The sequence below is a fragment of the Gigantopelta aegis genome, chromosome 3 (assembly GCF_016097555.1).
Source record: "Gigantopelta aegis isolate Gae_Host chromosome 3, Gae_host_genome, whole genome shotgun sequence".
NCBI classification, from domain to species: Eukaryota; Metazoa; Mollusca; class Gastropoda; order Neomphalida; family Peltospiridae; genus Gigantopelta; species Gigantopelta aegis.
Genome location: NC_054701.1, coordinates 82,559,275 through 82,582,668, shown reverse-complemented (window position 1 = coordinate 82,582,668; position 23,394 = coordinate 82,559,275). Strand labels below are relative to the sequence as shown.

The 23,394-nt window shown below is 34.3% G+C and overlaps 1 protein-coding gene across 6 annotated transcripts in view; it reads right to left on the bottom strand.

The window, feature by feature from the left end:
- Positions 1-1,696: 1,696 nt before the first annotated feature.
- Positions 1,697-23,394, bottom strand: part of LOC121369172 (serine/threonine-protein kinase TBK1-like) — a 50,526-nt gene continuing 28,828 nt past the window's right edge. For all 6 annotated transcript variants that reach the window (XM_041494079.1, XM_041494077.1, XM_041494076.1 and 3 more), the window contains exons 4-19: positions 23,098-23,227; positions 22,605-22,695; positions 22,389-22,482; positions 19,875-20,035; positions 18,680-18,790; positions 16,754-16,939; positions 15,839-16,029; positions 14,588-14,738; positions 13,173-13,359; positions 12,365-12,528; positions 10,366-10,482; positions 8,932-9,033; positions 7,144-7,240; positions 6,160-6,212; positions 5,588-5,650; positions 1,697-5,143 (exon numbers count right to left, since the gene is read on the bottom strand). In XM_041494079.1, coding sequence (XP_041350013.1) covers positions 5,086-5,143; positions 5,588-5,650; positions 6,160-6,212; positions 7,144-7,240; positions 8,932-9,033; positions 10,366-10,482; positions 12,365-12,528; positions 13,173-13,359; positions 14,588-14,738; positions 15,839-16,029; positions 16,754-16,939; positions 18,680-18,790; positions 19,875-20,035; positions 22,389-22,482; positions 22,605-22,695; positions 23,098-23,227 — 1,956 coding nt within the window. In that variant the 3' untranslated portion in view covers positions 1,697-5,085. The remainder of the gene's footprint in view (positions 5,144-5,587; positions 5,651-6,159; positions 6,213-7,143; positions 7,241-8,931; positions 9,034-10,365; positions 10,483-12,364; positions 12,529-13,172; positions 13,360-14,587; positions 14,739-15,838; positions 16,030-16,753; positions 16,940-18,679; positions 18,791-19,874; positions 20,036-22,388; positions 22,483-22,604; positions 22,696-23,097; positions 23,228-23,394) is intronic.

Sequence of the window (23,394 nt, the reverse complement as noted above, 5' to 3'; positions counted from 1 at the left end):
GGTAATGGTTTCTCCTTTCACGCCAATCCATTTACTACACTGAACATGATGTATGTCAGTAAACGGTTTAATGACGGTAACGTCCTTCAAAATTGCCTGGGCCCCATTCCACGAAGCGATCATAGCCCTAAGATCAACTAAGTGCATAGGGTAGCTATGCACCTAAGGTAATCTTAGGGTTAAGATCGCTTCGTGGAACGGGGCCCTGGAGAGTATAGTTCCAGATGTTGATGAATGACGTAAGACGAAGCATGAAAATTGATTTTTTTAAAATGTGTTTCTTTATTTGGAATACTGGTACGCAAACAAGGGAATTGATTCTGTCAGTCTAGATAATGCCTAGAAATAAATATGTTTTCCGAAATGTTTCATAATATTAGTTCATTTTTATACTCCGTTACAGACAACTTCTGTAAAACATCTATTGGACAGTTACAACATTACATCCACTATCTGTGACTAATAGTTCCTGGTTTTCCCTACATGACATGATATAACAGATGATCTTTCAATGAAAGACAATCCCAATCTTCGACAGCCATTCCAGTATGGTCTCAGATATCGTAAACAATGAAACATAACTGTAAAATCCTTACTGATCATGTAAAATGTGCTCAAATAAATGAACCAAGCATGAGAATGAACTTGAATGCCTTTCTGAATGGGTTAAGTTCATGTGCGATATAGTGGGACAAATGCGTTAACTAAAAAAAAAAAACCACGAGTCGTGTCTGGAAACCCTTCTTGCCAGGGTCAACTGAATTTTTTTTTGACTGCTTTACATGAACAGTCTGTCACTGTGTCCAGTGATGAAGCTCAAATCACACAAACATACGTCTGATGGTAAGCACGATTATTTTGTCTCCTAAACAAATTTGGGATTGATAATAATTCAAGTAAATTAATTTTTAAAAACCCATATCTTTGCTATATCTCTTTTTAAACATCATACTTTTACTTTCATACTTTATCTGTTTTTTCTCTTTTGGATACCAAATGTCATTATTATTATATTAAATACCCAATAACAATCAGTTTTAAAGTTGACCTGTGTATGTAACGAATCTCTGCTTGAATTCTTTTCCTTATCTTCCCTTACCCTTTCCTTCTCTTCTCTCTGTTTTTTATTTTATTCCCTCTTGACCCTCAGATTACAATTTGGAAACTAATTGTATGAGGAAGCCTATATAGATTCATATTTGTAAACAGAAAATCTTAAACACCACATATATATTTTTATAATTTTGTATGACATACTATTTGTATATATCTTTTATGTGATACTGTAAGACAAAGATTCAAGGCTCCCCAACCTTGACATTGCCTATGATCTGGGGGTAATAAACAAAACAAAAAATAATAAAAATAATTCAAGTAGTGTCTTGTATTTAAGGTCAATGTTTTCCGAGGAATGAAAATGTAAGAACCATAAATTGGGCTTGAAGCTTAAATCCAACATTATAAAATATTCATACCTCTTCTATACTGGATTCCAAAGCTTCCATACGAAGACAGCTATTTAAAAATCATCATCATCATCATTCAGTTTCAGTCCAGATCAAAGTTTATCCATATTAAAATTTGATTTGTCCATACTGTACCGATCTCATGTCTAAAGACTCGGTAATATAAAATCATTTCTACCAATGATGATAACTGCTTCGAAGAAAAAACAAAACATACACAAACAAATAAAAACAACAAATATTATTTATTATTAAATGTTGTTATAAAATTGTTATAAAATGTAGAATAAAACACTTCGTGCATAGATATAATTAAAACTTGTAATATAATATATAAATAAAATATTTTACAGCCGCCGCCCCTATTTTATAGAACTTCTTAAAAAGTAAATGAATTTCAACTAAACTGAAAAGAACCTCTTGATGATGATGATGTTGATGACGGTAAGGATGATACACATGATATAGTCGGTATGATTACAAGCCTTTTAATCTTAAAGAGTGGGAAGCAAATTGCTGTGATGTCACCAATTACATTCAAAGTGGTGACCTATTACTATCCATAACAGTAACGGTGTGGTTGTGAAATCTCTCTATTATCTAGTATTACCATAGGCAGTATTTATTTCACTAAGAAAAGAAAAATTCGAGTGTATTTGGGGGTTAAGGTTGTTGTATGAGGGCAGTATGAAACAACTGGTGTTAAATGTCTAAATATCTGTGTGTGTGTGTGTGTGTGTGTGTGATTCAATACACTTAAGCCTCTACCAAGTTTCCTCTAGACTGGGCTGTCTAATCACGACAGATGTTAATGGTTAGTGTTTAGTGAAAGAGACGTCAGTGTAGTGTAGTGATTTTATACGTTCTCATTGACCATTGGCTAGCCAGGATTTTATACTGGGGGTGGGGGGGCACCATCGTGTTTTGGGATGACATACAAATAGAATAGTAAAAAACAAAGTGTCAACTGGCAGGATTCGAACCTACTGCACCGATTCGCATAGCATTTGACAGCCCGCGACCACAACTACTTGGCCAATCAGGTCTTCAACATAAAAAAACGGAAGCCCTAATTAACCGTAGTTAAGAAAGCGTATTGTCAGACACTCGGTTCAAACCTAATGCAACAGTTTGTATTAATATACATGTATAGCATTCTGTAAATTGCAACAGGGCTAATGGAAGCATGACCCTATGGCCCCCTCCCCTGGGCTACATTAGTGCCACTGACCAAGTGAAACTCACCCTGGGTAGGTATTAGTACCGGGATGCGACCTCAGCACCTGCCAGCATTAAGCTGATAGCTTAACCACAACGTCACAGAGCCTTGTTGAAGTTAAAAAACAGTTTTGTTTACAAACACCTCCAAAATTTAAAATAATGAGGACATATCAATATAATGGTCAAGCATGCCTGTCCAGAATACAGCCCCTGCCTTCGCCAGTGGCAATATCGACGATATAAGATGGTCAGAATTTGGAACAACAGATGAGCGTGATAAGCCAAGAGGTGATGTCTGCAGAAAATTAAAAAAGTAAAAAAAAGAAAATAGGTTGCTCATCCGAAACATTTTAAGGTTGATTTTGAGTAGAATAGACAGGTGCCACACTAAAGTGAACACACAAAACTCCCGATATATGTTCTAAGAGTACTTAAAAGGTTTAGATTCCGATAAGAACCATGTTGGAAGAGGAAAGGTCCTGTGAAAGAGAGATAAAAGTGGTTATAAAAAATATATATTCGTATATTTTAATATTGATGGTTGGGTACTGAGATTAGTTCTAGGGATGGAGATGCACAATGGTCTAAAATGACGGACACAAACCAGACTGTATACAAAGCATCAGCCAAAACCATATCGTAAGTTTTGGACGGGAATATAGAACATGTTGGACCAATAGAGGAAAACCCACTGTACATATAATTAAAAATTAAAAATTCCCGATAAATCCAAAAGACTTTCAGTCTGTGTAAAATACCGCTAACTACTTACTATTCTAAGGTGATGTTAATCACAGCTGCCATTCAAAGTTCACGAAAAACTGTATCCAGCCATAAAAATGTTTTGCTCAGACGACCATACCAGCTGGGCTGAGGAGCATAAGTAGCCAGTGGATGGTAAATGTATTCATAGTTGTAAGTATGATATGGTATAACAGATACTCTCTCGTGGCAGTTTTAGACATTGTTTTAAGTGTGCTGTCATCTTGCCTTGCTTCATATATATTGTTGGAGCATTTGCACAGTGTGCTATGCTAGAAGCTTTCAGTTCTCTGGCATCTGTATACACTCATATTTTCTCTTGTATGTACGTATATCTCCCTTAATATATGTGGCAAACGTAGGTCAAAGTTTCCTCATCTGAAGGTCCAATGGTTAATACGGCCTCTAGTTAGGTCGCCAGTTTGGCGGTGGCCTCTGGTGAAGATGTAGGATTCCTCTTGACAAATGACTTGTTGAATACGCTTCATCTTATATTGGGATGGTGGTGTTACTAGAGCTAGGACCATGTTCCCGAAGATATCGATAGTTAGGCCACAACGACGTCGTAAAATGGCCGAGAATGACAACATACCGACAGGATGGGCGACAGTTAGCCAAAACTGTCGTTTCACTGTGTTTGTGGTGTCGTTTGAAATATGTCGTAAATAAAGGAAATCACCGTGTGGTTATTTTGTTTACCGTACGCATGCAATGATGATTTGTGTAGTACTTGGCCACGTGGTTAATTTGAATTTGATAATGCATGTAAGCCAGCTAGCATGGTTGGCCGAACACACGGAAATGGTGCAAACGATAACCAAAATTTAACTAAAATAAGTACTTACAGTTAACAACTGTTCGATCCAATCAAATAATTAGTTAAAGTTACAATGGCAAATATCGTGAATAACGAACAATCGAATTATTACGAAGGACAGAACTCTGGTTCGACTCTGGTCGGGTATTTACGTCACTTCTAGAGAGACTCGAGACCGCGGTCATGTTCCCGTAGAATTGTTTTTAAAAACTTGATGTCTTATAAAGCAATTTCCTGTTTTCGACAAGTAAAATACGTCATGGCAAATGTTGGTAAATGCCAACATTTTAAATATGTAAAGCTAACATATACTTTAACAGGTGAATATAATTATTTAAAAAATCACATTCTGCTATTACGTGGAAATATTTATGAATAGGCGAAGGAACAAGAGCCGGGTGGGGGGATGGATCTGATATAAAGATTAGATTCTACTACTTATTGTAAAAAGTGTCATGCTTGATTACGACAGACGTGCAGTAAACGACACTGCTAACAACAGGATTGGACCCGTTGTTAATATAATGATATCGCAGGCTAACGATATTCAGTAAGACATCTTCGAGAGCATGGAAATTTGGTCAACGACATGTTAATGATGTCGTTTTACGTAACGGTGGCTTCGGGAACATAGCCCCTGGACGTGAAGATGACGACTCAATGCTGGTTGGAGCATCAAAACACTGGCTGGTTTGACAGACTCGGGTGGTAAAGCCACACAGTGGATACACGTTCTATCAACATGATATTACAGCCATCCAAGAGTTTGGATTTTCGCTTTCTAGATGTTTCAAATCTGTATTGGTTTTGTGGAAAATATTAGTTGAGGTCATCCTCCATCTTCACTTCCTTCAGCTGCTTCAGCAAGGCTTCAGATCTGAAACAAAATTATCAAGTGTTGAGTTAAAGCTGCAATATATATATATACACACAATGTGACATACACTTACACTATCCCTATTACTAAGCCGTTCAAGAGCTAGACGGACATTTGGACGCTTATAATTGCTCTGTCAGCGATTATAACTGTCCAAATGTCAGTCTAGCTCTCGAACGACAGAGTACTCTGACTAACACTTACACATACACAAACAAATGAAGGACGTGTGCAGGAGGTGGGATGTAGAATCGAAACCTCACTCTCGCCACCACCCTGCTGAAGCAAATGTTCTCTTTTTTCAATACATTTTTTTTGGAGGAACATCTCGCTTGACACATAATAGATTCTACATCCCTGCCAAAATATCCTGAACACGTGCCTGGAAATACACATACACATATATAATATACATGGGTATTTTATAAAGAGTATTAAACTCACTTTTGACGTATTTCGTCATTTTCTTTCATCACGATGGCCGACTCCTTGGAGGAATATTTTGATCTGAAAAAGAAATATTAATGTTCTTACACATCACGATAGATTCTGAGGCGTGGGTTATGTATCTGGCTCTCAATAGCAGGCTGGTGGTAGACAGAGACGACTGTCGGTGTGGTAAACGTGTAACCGTTCATAATCTAATGTGCATACTAAGATATAATAGTTTGTTATATCAAAGGACAACATATCATATTCATAACATTTGACCATCTGTAAAATAACCGTAACCTGATCAATAGTTCAGTATGTAAGTCAACCTATAGTACATGAGTCAACCTGTAGGCATTTTGTAAAGTTTAAAAAAAATATATTGAAAATAAGAAATGTGAATATAAAATTACAGCTTTAAAAATGAGTAAGAACGAAGATTATTAATTAGATGGTCTCCAGCATACAGTATGTTTTTTAGATTGTCCTGGGATGGGTGTATTTTTAGATTGATAACACGATAAGTTGCGTGCCCCCTCCCCCCCCGCCAAAAGAAAGAAAAGAAAACAAGTGACTATACTTACATGGATAAGTCGTCAGTCAACTGCGACCACGCTTTTCCAGAAAACGCCCATATCTGTAACATAATGACGTTTTAGTGTTAACATAAAATAATATCAAATATTTATCACAATAATGAGGTTATTAAAATGCACTATATTTTTTTATCAATTTTCTTTTATCTAATACAGTATTATTAATTCAAATAATTATGACAATTTTTAGTTTTCTTTTGCTTCATTTTGATACTTTGATTATGAGATGATTTTTGTTTTATTGTAGACGTTTGCACATGGGAAGATTGCACGTGGGAGTAGAGGGAGCATTTCTCCCCAACTCTAAAGCTTATGCATTGGCTCCCAACTCAGTTTAACGGCGAATTAAATATAAAATGCCCTTCTAGTTTTTGGCATCTCCCGACGCCTGTGGTTTAGTAACCTTTTGAGGTGAATAAGATCGACATGTTGCCATTGATTAATATAATAACATAGTGATATAGCATAAATATCTTATGGACGTTTTGTACAGAGGAACGATTTGTTACAATTATTATAATAGTTCTGAACTCTGGATGTATGTGTAATTAGTTATAGTGTTGCCTGAAATATTATCAGTGTAAAATAAAAAGTCTGTTACTTTCTTAGATTTAATTGCACAATGCAAAATTACAACACTTTACAACTTTATTTATTTACATTATAATACATTGAGAATGGTTCAAAGAAACTTTTGTTTTATTTAACAATACTACTAGAGCAAACATTTGGTCATTGTGACATGTAATCTTCAACGGAAGCCGAACTCCCAAAGGGAGCAAGATCTGTAAAGGGAGTTCGGGGGGTAAGCTCCCCTGAAATGCTTCAAATAAAGATGCTCGGAGGCACGTTTTCAGAGAAATTTAGATTTGTATATTGTGGATAATGAAACATGGGACTTCAAATGGGCTGGATGGGGGGATCTCGTGACCGCTGTTATCCCCTGGATCCGCCCATGTTTAATTAGCACACCTGTGATAACTGCTCTGTAAGCTTCTTTACGTCAACCTTTATTATCATCAGCTGTTGTTCAATCATTGTCAAATCTTCATTTCTTTGGAAATACATTCTGAAAACAATCATAAAATCCACCGTTCAATTATACACGGACATCAAAACAAAATAAAAAGACCATTTGAAAGTGTAGCTTAATTAATAACACATACATGTATCAATAAACTCTATTTAGGTTTTATATTCTTGGTTAACACCTGCAACTCATAGCTATCCTTGCAGCCTGAGTTATAGTGTGGTAACTAAAACAAATACTTATTGATACTAATTTCATCGAATCCAATATTTGCAAAATAATTCGTCTATAGTGAAATACTGACTGATCGTGAAGTTTTAATGTTTGAGATAACTAATCTGAACCACAAAACTGTATCTCTGCACAGAGTCGAATGGACATTTGGCAAGATAGTGGTTGCTTGGATGATTCTCTATCTGGTGCTTTGTCTTTAGGAGGGCAGCCATTCCCGAGGAGATCTTTTACTGGACAATACATCCTGCACCACCCAAAGAGGACTGCCACTCCCAGACAAGTTGATTAAATTCAAAGTAGCTCATTGGAATAAATATAGCTGTGATCATAAGCGTACGAAACAGGGGCAGGATAGGGGGACTCCCCCCTAGTGCTGGAGCAAAACCTCAAATTTGGGCAAAAAAATGATACAGATATTCATGCAAAAATGTGCTAACCTGAGACCTGTTTTACCATGTATTTCCACCATTCTACCCTCAAAATGAGTTGTAGTTCATGTAAAAATGCGTAGTGATTCATTTGCAACCCTATATAGCTGTTTGATAGTACTGCTAATATGAAAACAAATTGTTATAGAGATTCGTGCATTTTCGTTTAATTGGGTCAAATGCTAGCCTGCCTTTCTAAAATGGAAGCCTGTAAAGACACGTACTCATGAATCACTGTCAACACGGTAACACAGTAATCTGCACAAGAGCCAGACGAATCTGGTGTACGTTGTGCTGGGCTCAGACTACCAACTGCCAGCACAAAGTTGACCAACTTTCTGCTGTTACGACTTGTACGACTGTCCGGTTGCTAGTTTGAGCGTTCGTACAACTCATATAACCCATTAGTCGTTAATCTGAGCGTTCGTACAACTCATATAACCCATTAGTCGTTAATCTGAGCGCACCCGTCGTCAGTCTAACTGCATGATGACATAATAAACAACATGTCACCTCTTGCACAAAGGCAACATTAATCACTGGTCCTGGCTCCTTGGGCTCCACCTAAATCGCCACCTAATAAATGTTATGACGCGCAATCATCTCAGACACAGCGTCCATACTCAACTGATAACCTAAGGTCGGCGAATGCGGACATTTGCCAAATTTGGTCTCAAGCAAGAAGCCACTTTTGGCAGTTAGGTAAATCTGAACGATAAAACTGTAATTCATTATCAGTCTAGGGTCGTATCTCTGCATTTAGCATTTGTCTACTGGGCATTTAGCAAAATAGTGGTTGATTTTAAGCTATTATCTAAATTACGCAAATACAATGGCGTAGCCAGCATGAGGCAGACGAGGTGCTTGCCTCGTCTGGAATTTCCCCAGATTTATAATATTTTTCCCATGACACTGATATATATTTTACAGGTCTGAGTTTGCCTCAGCGTTTTTTCCTCTCCGGCTACGCCCCAGAAATATATAACAGTTTTATTATGTAACAATATACAATTAATATATTATTAAACAACATAATAAGCATACAATAAATGAATATCATGCGCTCACGTTTTGTGTTTGATGAAACGATCATACAGAATCTGTGTTTTGGGTTGCCTGAAGTCCTGCCACAAGTGAACTGCATAAGCACAGATTTCCTGAAGGTCTTTCCTGGGAACAACCAAAAACAAACTGAATGAAGTGATGTTCTTACAATACACATCTATCACCATAATCCTTCTTTTAAAGATGCTATGTCAAAGTTGCAATAATGGAGGTTCCCGCCAAAAATATCTATCAATTTATGGTTTGAAGCATAAAGTTTATACCTTCAGCTATATAAAAAAAAAATACAACAAAATAATTCCATTTACTAGTAGAATTTGTTTTATTTTAGGGGGGAATCTTCATAGTGTGTCACATGCATTAATTAGTGACGTCAGTGTTTTATGCGTACACATTCAACACATGAAATTGTTTCATAATTCTTTGCAGACAATAGACAAAGAAATGAAGGTGGTGACCATGCTATATTTAGATACAAATTATTCGGGAAACCCCTCGTGTTGTCCAGTACAAGACTTTTAAAATGTATTATTCTTGAGTTAATTATGGAAAGATTATGTGTGGGATCGATTAATTTGTAGTTATTTATTACAAATAAATGTGAAAATAACAAAATATTGTAGTTTCAACTTTGACATACATGTAGGAAAACATAAATATATTTAAAATATCCTGATGTATCTATAAACATCAACAATACATTTTGTTAATGAATAATAATGTATCTATAAACATCTACAATGTATAACATGAACAAATGGGCCATGAAATCAATTAAACCTAAAAGTAGTCCTTCAAAAACAAAACAAAAACCTTATGGTCCCACAAGTTCATTATTAAATATAACAGGGGAAAGGTAGTGGATTTAGATATCCAATTTTAAAATCCTATGTCACATGTTATGTGACTCGTTGACATGAAATTAGTTACTACTTCATATAAAATACATTCTAAATATTTATGAAAAAAATAAATCATAGGCAGATAACCAAACCTGGTTATATCCACTCTAAAACTGTGGTTTTTAGAAAAACTAATTTCTAAGTTTGAAAATGTTTGACACATTGGGAAAGAAAGCAATTTTATTTTATTCAAATTGGATAGCTTTTGTCCTTCCTACGGCATGAATTACCTCCCACAGAGCTCACCCCAGCTCCACCAAATATATATATTTTTTAAAAGAACAAAGCGAATGACTGGATTTCACTCATTTTGGCAAAAATTTAACATAACCAATTCTGATTGTGAACTCTTAAAACTTACCACGTAAACATCTCGGTACTTATCAAATTTCTAGTGTACTTGAAAGCAATTATATTTTCTCAGATATACCGGGACTGTAGTTATTAGCTCCAGACCATAACTTAAATTAAGTCTGATTGATATAGTGGGGGGTTTTAAATCTAAATTTGACTTCAAATAAATATGTTTCATTACTTGTCCTTTTTGTGCATCATTTCCTCAAACTCAGAAATAGGTCTGTCTTGCTGTCTTTGCTTCATTCTGCGCCATATTGACTTACTTTCTTCAAACAGGTGCTGTGCTCGACTTGACCTGCACGAAAAAGAAATAAACAGCTGACTTGGGTGGGGTGTCAAAAGCGCTGATTTACAATATATATATGACCCCATAAAAACTTTCTTGTTATAAATTATTTTGCATTGGGTAATAAATATCATATTTAGAGTGTAACCAAGGTACCTGGCGCTTGCGCTTATGAGTTTTTGAATTGCCGAGTAATGCATTGGATAATAAATGTCATATTCACTTGATGAGTGTGGCACCAAACAAACAGATCTTTCAATACTACACTGAATAATAAATGTCACATTCCATGTGTAAATAAACAATGTAATCATTATCTCAGACAACGAACAACTTGAAGAGTACTCCAGTGCACTAGATGAACACTTCTGGCGGGGAAGGGGGTCTAAAATAGTTTGAAGGTAAGTGGGGAAGGTCAATTTCATCCTCTTGTCTTGGAAAACAGGTCTGCAGGCGCTTCTGCTGGAAACTGTGCACGGAGTTTAGATCGTGGCGAGCGGAGTTTTTCGGGGGACGGGTCATGCTTCCCCGAAAATTACATTGAAAACACAAATGTAAATGTACTTGTTTGAACCTTCAATGGATGTAAGCGTATGCAATATGTCAAATGACCGATTAGCCAGTTCTAGGTTGCATTTCTTCTTTTTCTTGTTTTCGTAATTAATAGAATATTAAATTTATTGTGTATAACATTATATAGGACAAATTAATTCACAAACACCGTAGTTTCGATGGCAATTAATTATTGATATCTAAATCGGCCATTATGCCAGTATCAGGCTATGTAAAAATATTTAAACATGTTGAATATATCGCTGAGTCAGTGCAAGAATGTGGTATGTTAAAATTTCCGTATCATAGCTTTAAATAGTTAAAATTAACACATAAGTCAAAATTTATTATGCCATATTATGATTAAATGATAGATGAATATTTTTAAAATCTCCCTTTCCATGTCAATTAATTCTTGAAAAAATAAATTAATTATTTATAATATTGTAGACAATCCTTTATTGACTTAGCACAACACAAATAAAAAAGGTGAACTGTGGTATATGGTACAAAATAATATAGATATAGAGAATACTACATGAGTGGCCGTTAAGATACCATCTATTTTACGAGTTGTTTCACAACGTATGGAACGCACGAAATCGAGTTGGGTACGTCTTAAAACAACGAGTCGTCTGATACACATGTGAAGGGTCCACGGGAATAACCTGTGATGTCACAGTTTTAGTAAGGTGATATTGTTTAATTTTAACATTTACAACTCTGCAATCATGGAATGTTTATGCCTAAGAAAGTATAATTTACCCGCTACTTTTAATGACCTACCATAAATATAGGTTTTTAATTTAGTGTGTCATTTTGACTTTGACATACATGACCGTTATAATACTGATTATTATATAACATTTAGTGAAATATCTGAAAATATCAGTGAAATAAAAGTGTTATCAGTCACTCAGTGACGATAGCACATTTTAGAGTGAAAATTTTACTATTTCACTCTAAAATGTGTTATCGTCACTGTAGAATGTGTTATCTTCACTGTCAAAAAGCCGAAACTAGTTTTCTGCTTGCATTTTAAAAATAAAGGTAAGTTGCCAAAAGTTATATGATAAATAGAAAATGTCATGCTTTTTGTCAAATATGATTTATATCTCATCTCGTGAAGTTTGCAATCATATCTCACGAGTCGCGCTTGCGCAACGAGTGTGATATGATTGCAAACTTCATGAGATGAGATATAAATCATATTTAACAAAAAAGCAACATGAAATATCCTCTATCTATCTGTTTGGACACGACAGGTTATTCCTCTGGATCGTTCATGTATATATGAACATAATGCTAATTTATGATACTAAAAATAACAATTGCTTACATGTCGCTTTCCCCTGCTATATCAGTGTTAAAACCTTTTGTGTTTTCTTCACATCTGGCTTGTGGCTGAAGACTTATTCCATTCTGTCCTGTATGATATCCCAGCACGGCCGGTTCTGAGTACTGTCTTAGTGATTCTTGAACTTCATACAGGCTGTTGTGAATCTGCAACACGTATTACCACATGCAGGAGTAATTATACACAATGGCAGCCACCAGCTCCACGACTGGGCAGTTTAGCATTTGTCAGGATTACGACTGAATGTTTTGAGGACAACGACTGAACATTTTGAGGACAAATTTATTAGACTGAATGCTTTTAGGAAAAATCTCCTTTCTCTCGTAGACCAACCATTTCCCAATAGTCATGCATTTCCAGGAGTGTTTTGTGGTCCCTTTCCGTATGTGCAGTCACCTATTATGTTCCATTGCTATTGGTGAACAATATGTAGTGCCGTGGAGTAGGTCAGATTTGTTAGCAATGAAATACACAGAAACAACATCCATGAAGAAATGAAGCAATATAGCTCAGAAAAAAGAATCGGTGCTGCTTGGCAAAGTAGAACTGCACTGGTTTTACAGGGACTACTGCTGGCGGTTTCTAGGGAGAGATGAAACGCTAAAAAGGGCCCCTAACATACATAATAGACCTGTAGGCAATTTTTTTCCAGAAACACCCAGCCGACCACGATATTACATCGCCCCAACTAAAAATAATTGTGTTTTTTATATGCAAACGTTAAACAGTGGATTGTCAGACCTCTTGGAAGTTCAGGGGAGAGGTAGGCAATCGATAGTTGTAGCAATACCTTTAAACACAGACTCTTTGCTTGTTTGTACTGCTGGGATACATTTACATCGACTGCTTGGGATATATTCCTCCTGTATCCTTCCCACTCCCCTATCATCTCCAGAAGTGATCGCTTCTCCTGGGCAATGTCCAATAAAGCTTGGCAATGTTTTTGTATGTACAAACGTTTTTCTTTGTATTCAGAACTGAAAAAAAATTCAGTATCATATTGGTTGATTTACAAACAAAATTTAGTATTTGTCAATTACAAATTGAAATAATTACAATTAAAATTTAGAGATTGTGAATTAAATTTGTTCTATTTTTATAATTACAATTTATTGTTTGCTTATGACAAACTGAAATTATTACAAACTATATTGAGTGTTTGTAAGTGACAAACTAAAATTATTACAATTACAATTTATTGGTTGTGAGAGAAAAAAAGAAATTTTAAAAATATATATATTTAGTGTGTGAATTATTACAAGTACAATTTAGTATTTGTCGGTGACAAACTGAAATTTAATGTCTTTCAGTGTCAAATTGAAATTATAACAAATAAAATTTCAGTCACTGTGTCAAACTGGAATTACATGTACTTGAAATCTGTGAAAAAATTAATGACATTTTTACTTTACAGCTGTGATAATAAATTAGTCTTCTTTACCTTATAGCATATCAATTTGTATTTCACTTACGACCCATTCCTTATCACCCCTACTGTCATTCTATAATACTAATGGCCGTACAAACAAAACACATTCTTCTTTTAAAATTATACAGTATTAAGCGGCCATAGTAAATGTTTACTGTTATATAAAGGGGATATTTTAACAACATAGATAAGGTGCAGTAAATAACCGATCTTCACACCTTCAGGAATACTAGTACCTATCCAATCCCGACATTAATTAAGAAAGTATGATTCTGGAATGCATCTGACTGCCTCTGGGCAGGCTACGCTTGACATATGTAGATTCACTTATTATGACAATCCATCGCATGAAGTAGGATTTAAATAATTAAATGGAAGAAGAAAACAAACGTGTTGAGAACGGTTAATTTAATACATTCCAGTTGCATGTTTTCTGAAGGAGGTGACATGTCAAAAGTTGACTTGTAGTCAACTGTGAAGCGCACATCCGTTAATTAGCAGTATAGACGATAAAACAAGAAACAACAACACATGTTTTAAAGACTCTATATGTGACAACCTGTAATCAGCGGCCACCTGTCTTAAGCGGCCACTTTTATCTACTCCCTTGTATGACCGCTTAAGACAGGTTTGATTGTATATAGCAGACTGAGCATCATGAGAAAAATTAAAGTTTGTATATTAATAAGGTCATATTATTCATAGTGTAATTTTTATCAACTGGAAATTAATAGAATCAAAAGAAATATAGTGGATTTAATTAAGCAAACACATACCACATTATCTCTCTTGCTTGGATTAACCCTTTATGAATCCACTCGGCTGACTTGACGAGCTTTCCATAATTACTGACTGCCCAGCAGTCTTTCCGAGCTGTCTTGATTTCTTCCTCCATGGTCATGGAGGACGTGAAACTAGGAAAGGGATCTGATAAAACACAATACAGGTTAAATCTGCTGTAAATAAAACTTTGCTTTACATAATCTATTCATAAATATGCCTTTTGGTGGTTCCTTCAGTGACATTTATACAAAGATTTAACTGCATTTTGTAGCAAGCAAATACATGAATACTTAATGGAATGAAAAACTATCATGCAATCAGTTTGATGATGAACTAAATGAAACTTTTTTTCACTAAAATCTTTAAATATGAAATACTTGTATACTATTAATTAAATATTCATGTAAAAATAGTTCTTGCTTTTATTGTATTTATAATGAAAACAAAATACTTAAAATAACACTGATAAATGTATGTGTTCAGAGAACAAAAGGTTAATATTTTGTCTCCTATTTTAGTAATGTAGCCTGTCTGCATCAAAAGGAAATCGATGGAATTGCATGTAATGAATAATGTTAAAACTAGTATAAAAATATGTTAAGTTTTAAACCCATATCAACTCACATTTTTGTTTTGCACAAGAATATGTGTAAATAAAAAAGTTTCTCAATAAATTGCCATTAAATGCCATAGGTTAAATCTTCATTTTAAATTAATTCAGGGATTAAGGCAGTTAATAGAACAACCAAGGTAAAGTAATTGCACTCGCAATCCTACCTATAGCCTCTGTGTACTGGATTATCAACTACAAGTAACAATTCAGGTGAAACTGCCTACCTTGGCTGATCCAGCATTTTGCGTTCACCCCTGCATTAAAAATTATATTTAATCTATACATTTTGATGATGATTTGTTCAGAATTTTTTTATTTACAAACTATTATTTTTAGATGTTATGAGACTTTGAAAAGGTTTAAAAACTTAATAAGTTTTTTATTTATATAATTTTAACGTTATTCAGTACGGAGTTTCATGCCAATTCATCGGTTCCCTTTTGACGCAAACAGACTTTTGTTTTACAGTACATTGGTATGTTTTTATTACACTGAATAAAAATAGAATAGAAATTAGAATTTATGGTTGAAAAAAGTCAGACTTATTTTTAATAGTTGGCCGCGTTACAAAAAAAATATTTTAAAGATTAGAAAACATGCTTAAAATAATTTAATATGATTTGATGAATACCTGTTTGGTGTGGTAAAACGTGTTTTCCATTAGTTTTATGAATTAAAATAACTGGTGTATCATTATTGGCAACTACTGTTTCCAACGATACATCTGACGAACAGGGCAGCTGTTTGTTTTTGTGAAATAACAGAAATGATGATGAGTCAGTGTTGATTTCTCTGTCAACACAGTGATGAAAATCTTTGAAACTGAAACATAACGAAATACCTTATTCAAACGACTAGTTATCGAGGAATGAGAACAACAACACTACAGTGTTATGTACTGAATAACAAAAAACATGATAATAAAATTCGTTTTCTTTAATTTTATTTTAAATTACAGTACTCAATCTGATTTCAATTAGTTTTTGTGTCTGTTAAAATTACCAAAGTCTTGTGAACATTTTAGGCTAATTTTGACAGTGTGTTTACCGAATCAACTGTATCAAGAAAAAATGCATATATTATAATAGTTGCGTTTCTTTTCTTGTTTGGTATTCACAGGAGCGGATCCTGGATAATTTTCAGGGGGCTTTACATGTGACTACTTAAAATGGAAGTTATATATTAGTGTCGAAAGCATTTTAAAATAAATGAGAAAAAATATGCTATGAGCAGTGGGTCAAGACACTTAGGCCTCGCCACCCCAACCCCCTATCCCGATATATATATATATATATATATATATATATATATATATATATATATATATATATATATATATATATATATATAACCACATTCTGTTAAAAATATTGTTACTTAGAATTTCCCAAGTGTTTCTGATCATATTCAATTTTCAATGAAACAAAGTATCTGATAGTAAACGTACCGTCACAACCATAGTCAAATCATCCCTTGGACTTTGTTTTGTGATAGTATATAAACTTGGATGTGATAATGTTTTTGGTGTTTAGAATGAGATTAATACCTTGATAAGGGTGAAACATAGATGTCGTGCAAAGAGGCTTTGTCTGTATTAACAACGCAGATTTTCTTCATCGATGTTAGATGTTGAACTGATCTTTCGAAAGTTTCAAAAGTCCACTGCCTAGTCTTGTTTGCTTCAACAAGGCCAGCTATCATCTTTTGAACGTCGAGTCTGAGACTAACACAACTACAAGATAAACATATATGATCTTAGTTCAATAGGCCAACTAGTGTTGGGAATTGATTGGAATTCCATCATCGATCATCAGTTATAATCGGTTGGCACCAACCGATCAACTTTCGATTACACAATCGGTTAGAATTATATGAACATAAGAAGGATTTTAATTATAAAGACCGTGCAACTTTGGTCCTGTTCTACAGGATAGACACTACAAATTGTTATGTTTTCCTTATTTAACTATTTAATATCTCTTTTTTTTCTTTATGTACACATGAAAACTTATACCCAAATCCAACATATTTACACTGATTTCATCATCTAAACTGAGAAAAAATTACAGTCCACATGTTCCCATACAATCGATTATGGATTTTTTTAATTAGTTGATCCAAACTGATCAATTTTCATTTATAATCGATGATTGGACCATCACTAAGGCCAACATGTATCAATGTTTGTATCTTGAACGTACAACATATTTCTTTTAAACAAAGGCAATGGGAGTCCATTTTCGCAAACCAAGGATCCTATGCCAATACTATACGTTTGAAAAGCTATAAATTAAAGTTTGTTTTGTTTAACGACACTGCTAGAGACAGTCTTAGAAAGAAAACCTACTACATGTTTCCATTAGTAGCAATGAATCTTTTATATGCACTATCCCACAGACAGGATATCACATGCCACAGCTTTTGATATACCAGTCGTAGTGCATTGGCTGAAGTACTTTTTGAACTATAGGGTATTGGTATGGAATTTGAACCTTGGCATCTTAAGCATGAAATTAATAGCTTAGTTATTTTTAATGTTTCGTTCGCGCATAATTATGCATGTCAAGCATGGAGGCTGCAGTAATGTCCTATATATGTATGGCAATGACAGCACTAATACTGGTGTAACTTATTATTATTATCTAGTATCAAATAGCCCACTTTAGTTTGACTCTAGGTTTAGTCCCCTCTCAACATCTTAACCCCCCCCCCCCCCCCCCCCACACACACACACACACAGACACACGTATATCAGCTCTGTCTTATGCAGGTTGATATTTGTCAAATAGGTTATGGGCGTGGCAATCCTCTTAAAAGCGATGTAAAATATGTATCACCGGGGAGTGGCAGTTATCTTGAAAACAAAGTAAAATACATATCACCCCCGGAGAATGGCAGTCCTCTAGAATACAAGGTAACATATATTGTATATAGCCCTGGAGTGGCAGTCCTTTTGAAGATAAACTAAAATATATGTATCACCTTGGGTAGTGGCATTCCTCTTGGAGACAAGTAAAATGTATGTATAATTCGAGGTGTGACAGTCCTTTGAAGACAAGTGAAACATATGTATCATTCGAGGAGTGCCAGTCCTTTGAAGACAAGTGACATATATGCATTATTCGAGGAGTGCCAGTCCTTTGAAGACAAGTGAAATATATGTATTATTCTAGGAGTGCCAGTCCTTTGGAGACAAGTGAAATATATGTATTATTTGAGGAATGGCAGTCCTTTGAAAACAAGTGAAATATATGTATTATTTGAGGAGTGGCAGTCCTTGAAAACAAGTGAAATATATATGTATCACTCTGGTAAACCTCCTATAGATGAAGCACTGGACAGTGTTCCCCTGTTCCGAGTCAGGGGAACATACCATTACGACCTTGTCAAAACATCCCTTGTATTGGACTCTGCCTTATGCCTAGGTAGGATAAGCAATACAGGACAGCAACGCTATCTTACTGTAACTTACGTGGCCATCGGGCAGGTTTTGGGGAGTTCATTCTGCCACGCTATGTCTGCGTCCTCCTGACGCTGGGATCCAGAAATAGCGTCGCTCGGTTTGCACGTGATCATTATGTACCTGTACAAAATACAGTTTACCCCTCTTTATAGACAGGTAGTAGCAGAACTGGCTTAATTTTATCAGCATTATTTGTACTATTAAACAACATCTGTATATAGAAAGTATTCGTATTCCATTTTATTACACACACTGTCGTATTATTCCAGGTGATTTTTATGGCACGTTTGCAGCCGTTGTCAAACTGGCATTATTGATGTACATATATTTAATATTGCAGCTTGTAATATAACAATTTCCGGTATTTGTGTATGCCAGGCTTAAGAAATAAAACCTCTATAATAATTTATGACGCATGTGTATGCCAGGCATTAGAAATAAAACCTCTATAATAATTTATGGCATATGTGTATGCTTGGCATTAGAAACAAAAGATTTTTAAAGATGTATTTTCGTGTATATTTTTAATCATTTAGAATAGATTATCAGCGTTAATGTTAATGACCGTTGCACACTATAGCCGCTTACCTACATTATACAAAAATGTACTATTTTTTATTTTTTCAATCAAACAGCGAGTCGCCAATAATTCCGATGTGTTATAACTATATGATCGTCTTTGTCACCACGTGTCTTCATTCAATTATATACATGTATTATATAAGACTGTGTGTATAACTTAGCTAAATTAAGTCTGTATATTTTATACAAAGAATTCCTCATGTGCTGTCGTTTGACAGTCTGAGTGAATCATAAGAAAGATTCAAGTTTTAAGTGTTACAAAGTATTAGGTAACCGGCGATAGTATGATTATGATCATGAAGGTAGAATGTATTAATGTATGAATATCTATATATTGTATGTATGTCGAGTTTGACTATTACATACATAGATATTAACGCATTGACGCAGGGGATCATCAAATCCTTTCTGGCCTCACAAATTGTTTCATATGCCGTAGCTGGGACTCGAACCTGTGGCAACGAATTGCCCGCAACTTGCAGGCTTGCCACGATACGTTCTCAGCTATCGAGTCATGTAGTTAGTTATAACACACATGATTATTAAAACTGTAGGTATGTTTGTATTTTGCTTTACTAAATGTTATAACTTGGTGAGGTGGGATTCTAACTTTAATACGTACATGATGTTCCTGTTGTGTCTGACGCCTCCGTGGGGTTTGAACGGGATCTCGCCCGTGCATGCGTGGTAGATGGTGCAGCCTAAGGACCACAGGTCGACGGTGTTGTTGAAGCTGCTGTCGATGTCTCGTTTGACGAAGGCTTTCACGTACATGGCGGGATGCTGCGATTAGAGTTAGTTCATTGTATTTACTGTGTGGTGTACACGTGGTGCAAGAGTGTTATTTCAGTCATATCTTATTGACAATATTAGTAGATCTTTATGTGACTGACTGACTGACTATTTATGTATTTTATTTTATTTTATTTTATTAATATTTTATTTTATCTATCTATCTATCTATCTATCTATCTATCTATCTATCTAATCTGTTTATTTCATTGATGAAGGTTTTTCATAATACAATGATGTGGCATTGTTTAAAGTATGTTATTAATTAATATAACAATAAGTCATAACAAATCAGACATGTTGCCCTTCGAAATTGATTTAAGCATCTACTCATGTTTGGTCTCATATGTTTTGATATTATTATGTAAATTAAATAGACATATATAAAGAAAACATAAATAAAATAATATAGTATAGTGCTGCCACCACTCTAAGATGTTATATCTAAAACTATCAACCAGTGCATTTTATTTTGTGCATGCAAAGTACATTTGTATTCACATGCATGGAATCAGCACGTAAGGTACGTGTATTTACATACATGGTATCATGCAATATGCTTGGCTACCAGTGTGGTACATACATATATGAACCTATTGCAGTTTCTTTTGACTACTAAAGTTTATTATTATTATTATTATTATTATTATTATTATTATTATTATAACAAAGTTGAGTAAATGCTATTAAACACTGGTTTGTTCAATAAGCTATTAGCTAGCAGATAAAGCACATCAAACCGTAACCACTTTCAAGCAAATGGATTGAGTCAATCAAAGGGCTGAAGCAATGAGCTCTCCTTTGCCCTATCTTTTTTCTGTGTTTTAATCTAACAACTTGAAAGTATGATACACATATTTGCGATAAGCTATACACATAACAAATACAGCTACGATAACTATATAAAATGTATGGAATGACATTTTAATCTGAGGAGAGCGAGACGGAAGCAATTTGTTTAGACTTTCCTAATTTCTTCCTAAGGAACATAAAAACAAACTCACACCCAATAGAGAAACTAGTCAGATACAAAGTAGCATGCATTTAACCCACGTCAAGCATAAAAAAGAAGAATACAATGTATCTGAAGTCTTAAAAATCCTTAATCTTTTACTATATTATTTTTTATGAAAAATAAGATATAGTTTACAAAACTAGATATAACCGAGATTGAAAAACAATTATTACTTAGGTTTATTTATTTTTAAATGAAAACATTAACTATTTTACCTAACAAAAATATTAATTCAAGTGAAGCTATACTAAACTAGTAATTGTGGAATATCGTAGTGAAAAAATCCCAAACTGTTTCAAAATAACAGTAACGCATAAATCTGTATTAATTAATTTACAGTGAATAGCAGAAAATGTAGCAGTGTTAGCAATATTCGGAAGTAATATAACATAGAATTGTATTGATTGATATTTTTAAGATTGAGATAATTAAAAAAGCATACGTATTACATTGTAGCAAGAAACACACACTCGGGTAAAGTGCAGGTCGGTGTAATGAATTATTTTACAATGAAAATACACAGTTATTGCCCACAATTGAGTTTTTAAAATATTTTATATAACATTAAATGTGTTATTGTAGTGTAGTTTCATTACTACTTTTTATTGTACAATTTATAGGTTTATATTATTGAGATTACGTCTTTTGTATGCCGTCATTCTAAGCAGTGTAATCATTTAAATGGTATCTCGACAGAACATAATGCAAAAACATATTTAAAACAAGCGGTACAGTTAACTCACACATGCGTCGAAAAATACCATCAACTGGAGGAGCCAGTTATAACAATTTGACTTTCAACTGAGTAGGGAGCAATTCATAATATTTATACATGAGGGGATAGTTAACCCTGCACCCCCCCCCCCCCCCCCCCCCCCCCCCCCACCCCGCCTCCGACGCTTAGGGCTAATATGTCGTTTAGATTTTATATAAATATTGGCGTAACTCAATGAATAGTTACTATAATTTTTATGCTAATATTTAAAATTCAAAAATTCAAAGGGTATTCCAAAGAAGAAATAAAATGATTTATTATAAAGCACAGTTAATAATTTCAAATAAAACTGTCATATTCTGATAACATTTTGAATAAAAATTAGCTAGTAGAACAGGATGGTGATAATCTTTGTAACTATTCTTAATTTCTATTTCTATTCAGAATGAACATCACAGACTTGAATTCAATGTTAGTCGTATTATGGTTTTGTCATTCAGATTTTTATCTAACGAAATTAAATCATGAAATAGTTTTTGCTACTGCACTCTCATGTTATTGAAATATTAAAAATTCATTTGTGGTAAATAACTACATATTTTACATAGACTTACCAAATATTCCTCAGTTCCTGCTAATGACATAAATTCCCCTTCTTCATGTTCAAGATTTTTACTCGAACCAAAATCAGAGATCTTGTACCTAACACTAAAATAAAATATGTAATAAGCATACACATATAACATGTTAAACAACTGATAAAGTGTCACTGACATATGCTAATTATGTATCCTAATACATGTATAAGTAAAAGGTGCGTGAAAACTTACGTTCCGTCAAAAAGTACCGTTCGAAGGATGTTGCCCGGTTTAATATCTCTATGCACGAACCCACAGCTGCGCAGATGCTTTAGACCGGCACCTGAAGAATTAATAACAGTAAAATAATTTCTGTCTTATGAAACTTAAATGAAGTAATGGACTACTACTACTACTACTACTACTACTACTACTACTACTACTAATAATAATAATAATAATAATAATAATAATAATGTGATAATAAATAAGACGATGTTTATCATCCATTAAAATTTATGCAGTATGTAACATCATCCTATCGGCATTTATATAGGATTTCCGCCTCTTTTTGATCCACTTCATTTATTTGAATAAATATTGTTTAAAAAAACCAGTAAGACAAAGAAGACGAAGATGTGGAAAAATAAAAGAAGTAAAATAACAACAAACAAACAAAAGGTTGAACACTGTCAAAGTAAAAGTCATCCAGATAGAACGAATGTTGTAGAATGTGTCTACTCACAGGTATCACTGATAAAGATGAAGAATTCTTTCTCGCCAAGCCCATGCATATTCTCTGGTTCCTGAAGGAATGTGTGGAGGCTCCCACCTTGACATAACTCCATTACCAGTACTGTTCTCCCAGTCTCCAGCTAATCAATACATCAATATGTCAATAAATGTATCAATATGTCAATACATCTATCAATAGATCTATACAATATATACATACTTATCCTGCAGTCACTATTGTCGAGATATGATGACTAGATAAATTTCAATATTTATAGTCACTAATAAAACGTATACCTTTTTGGGA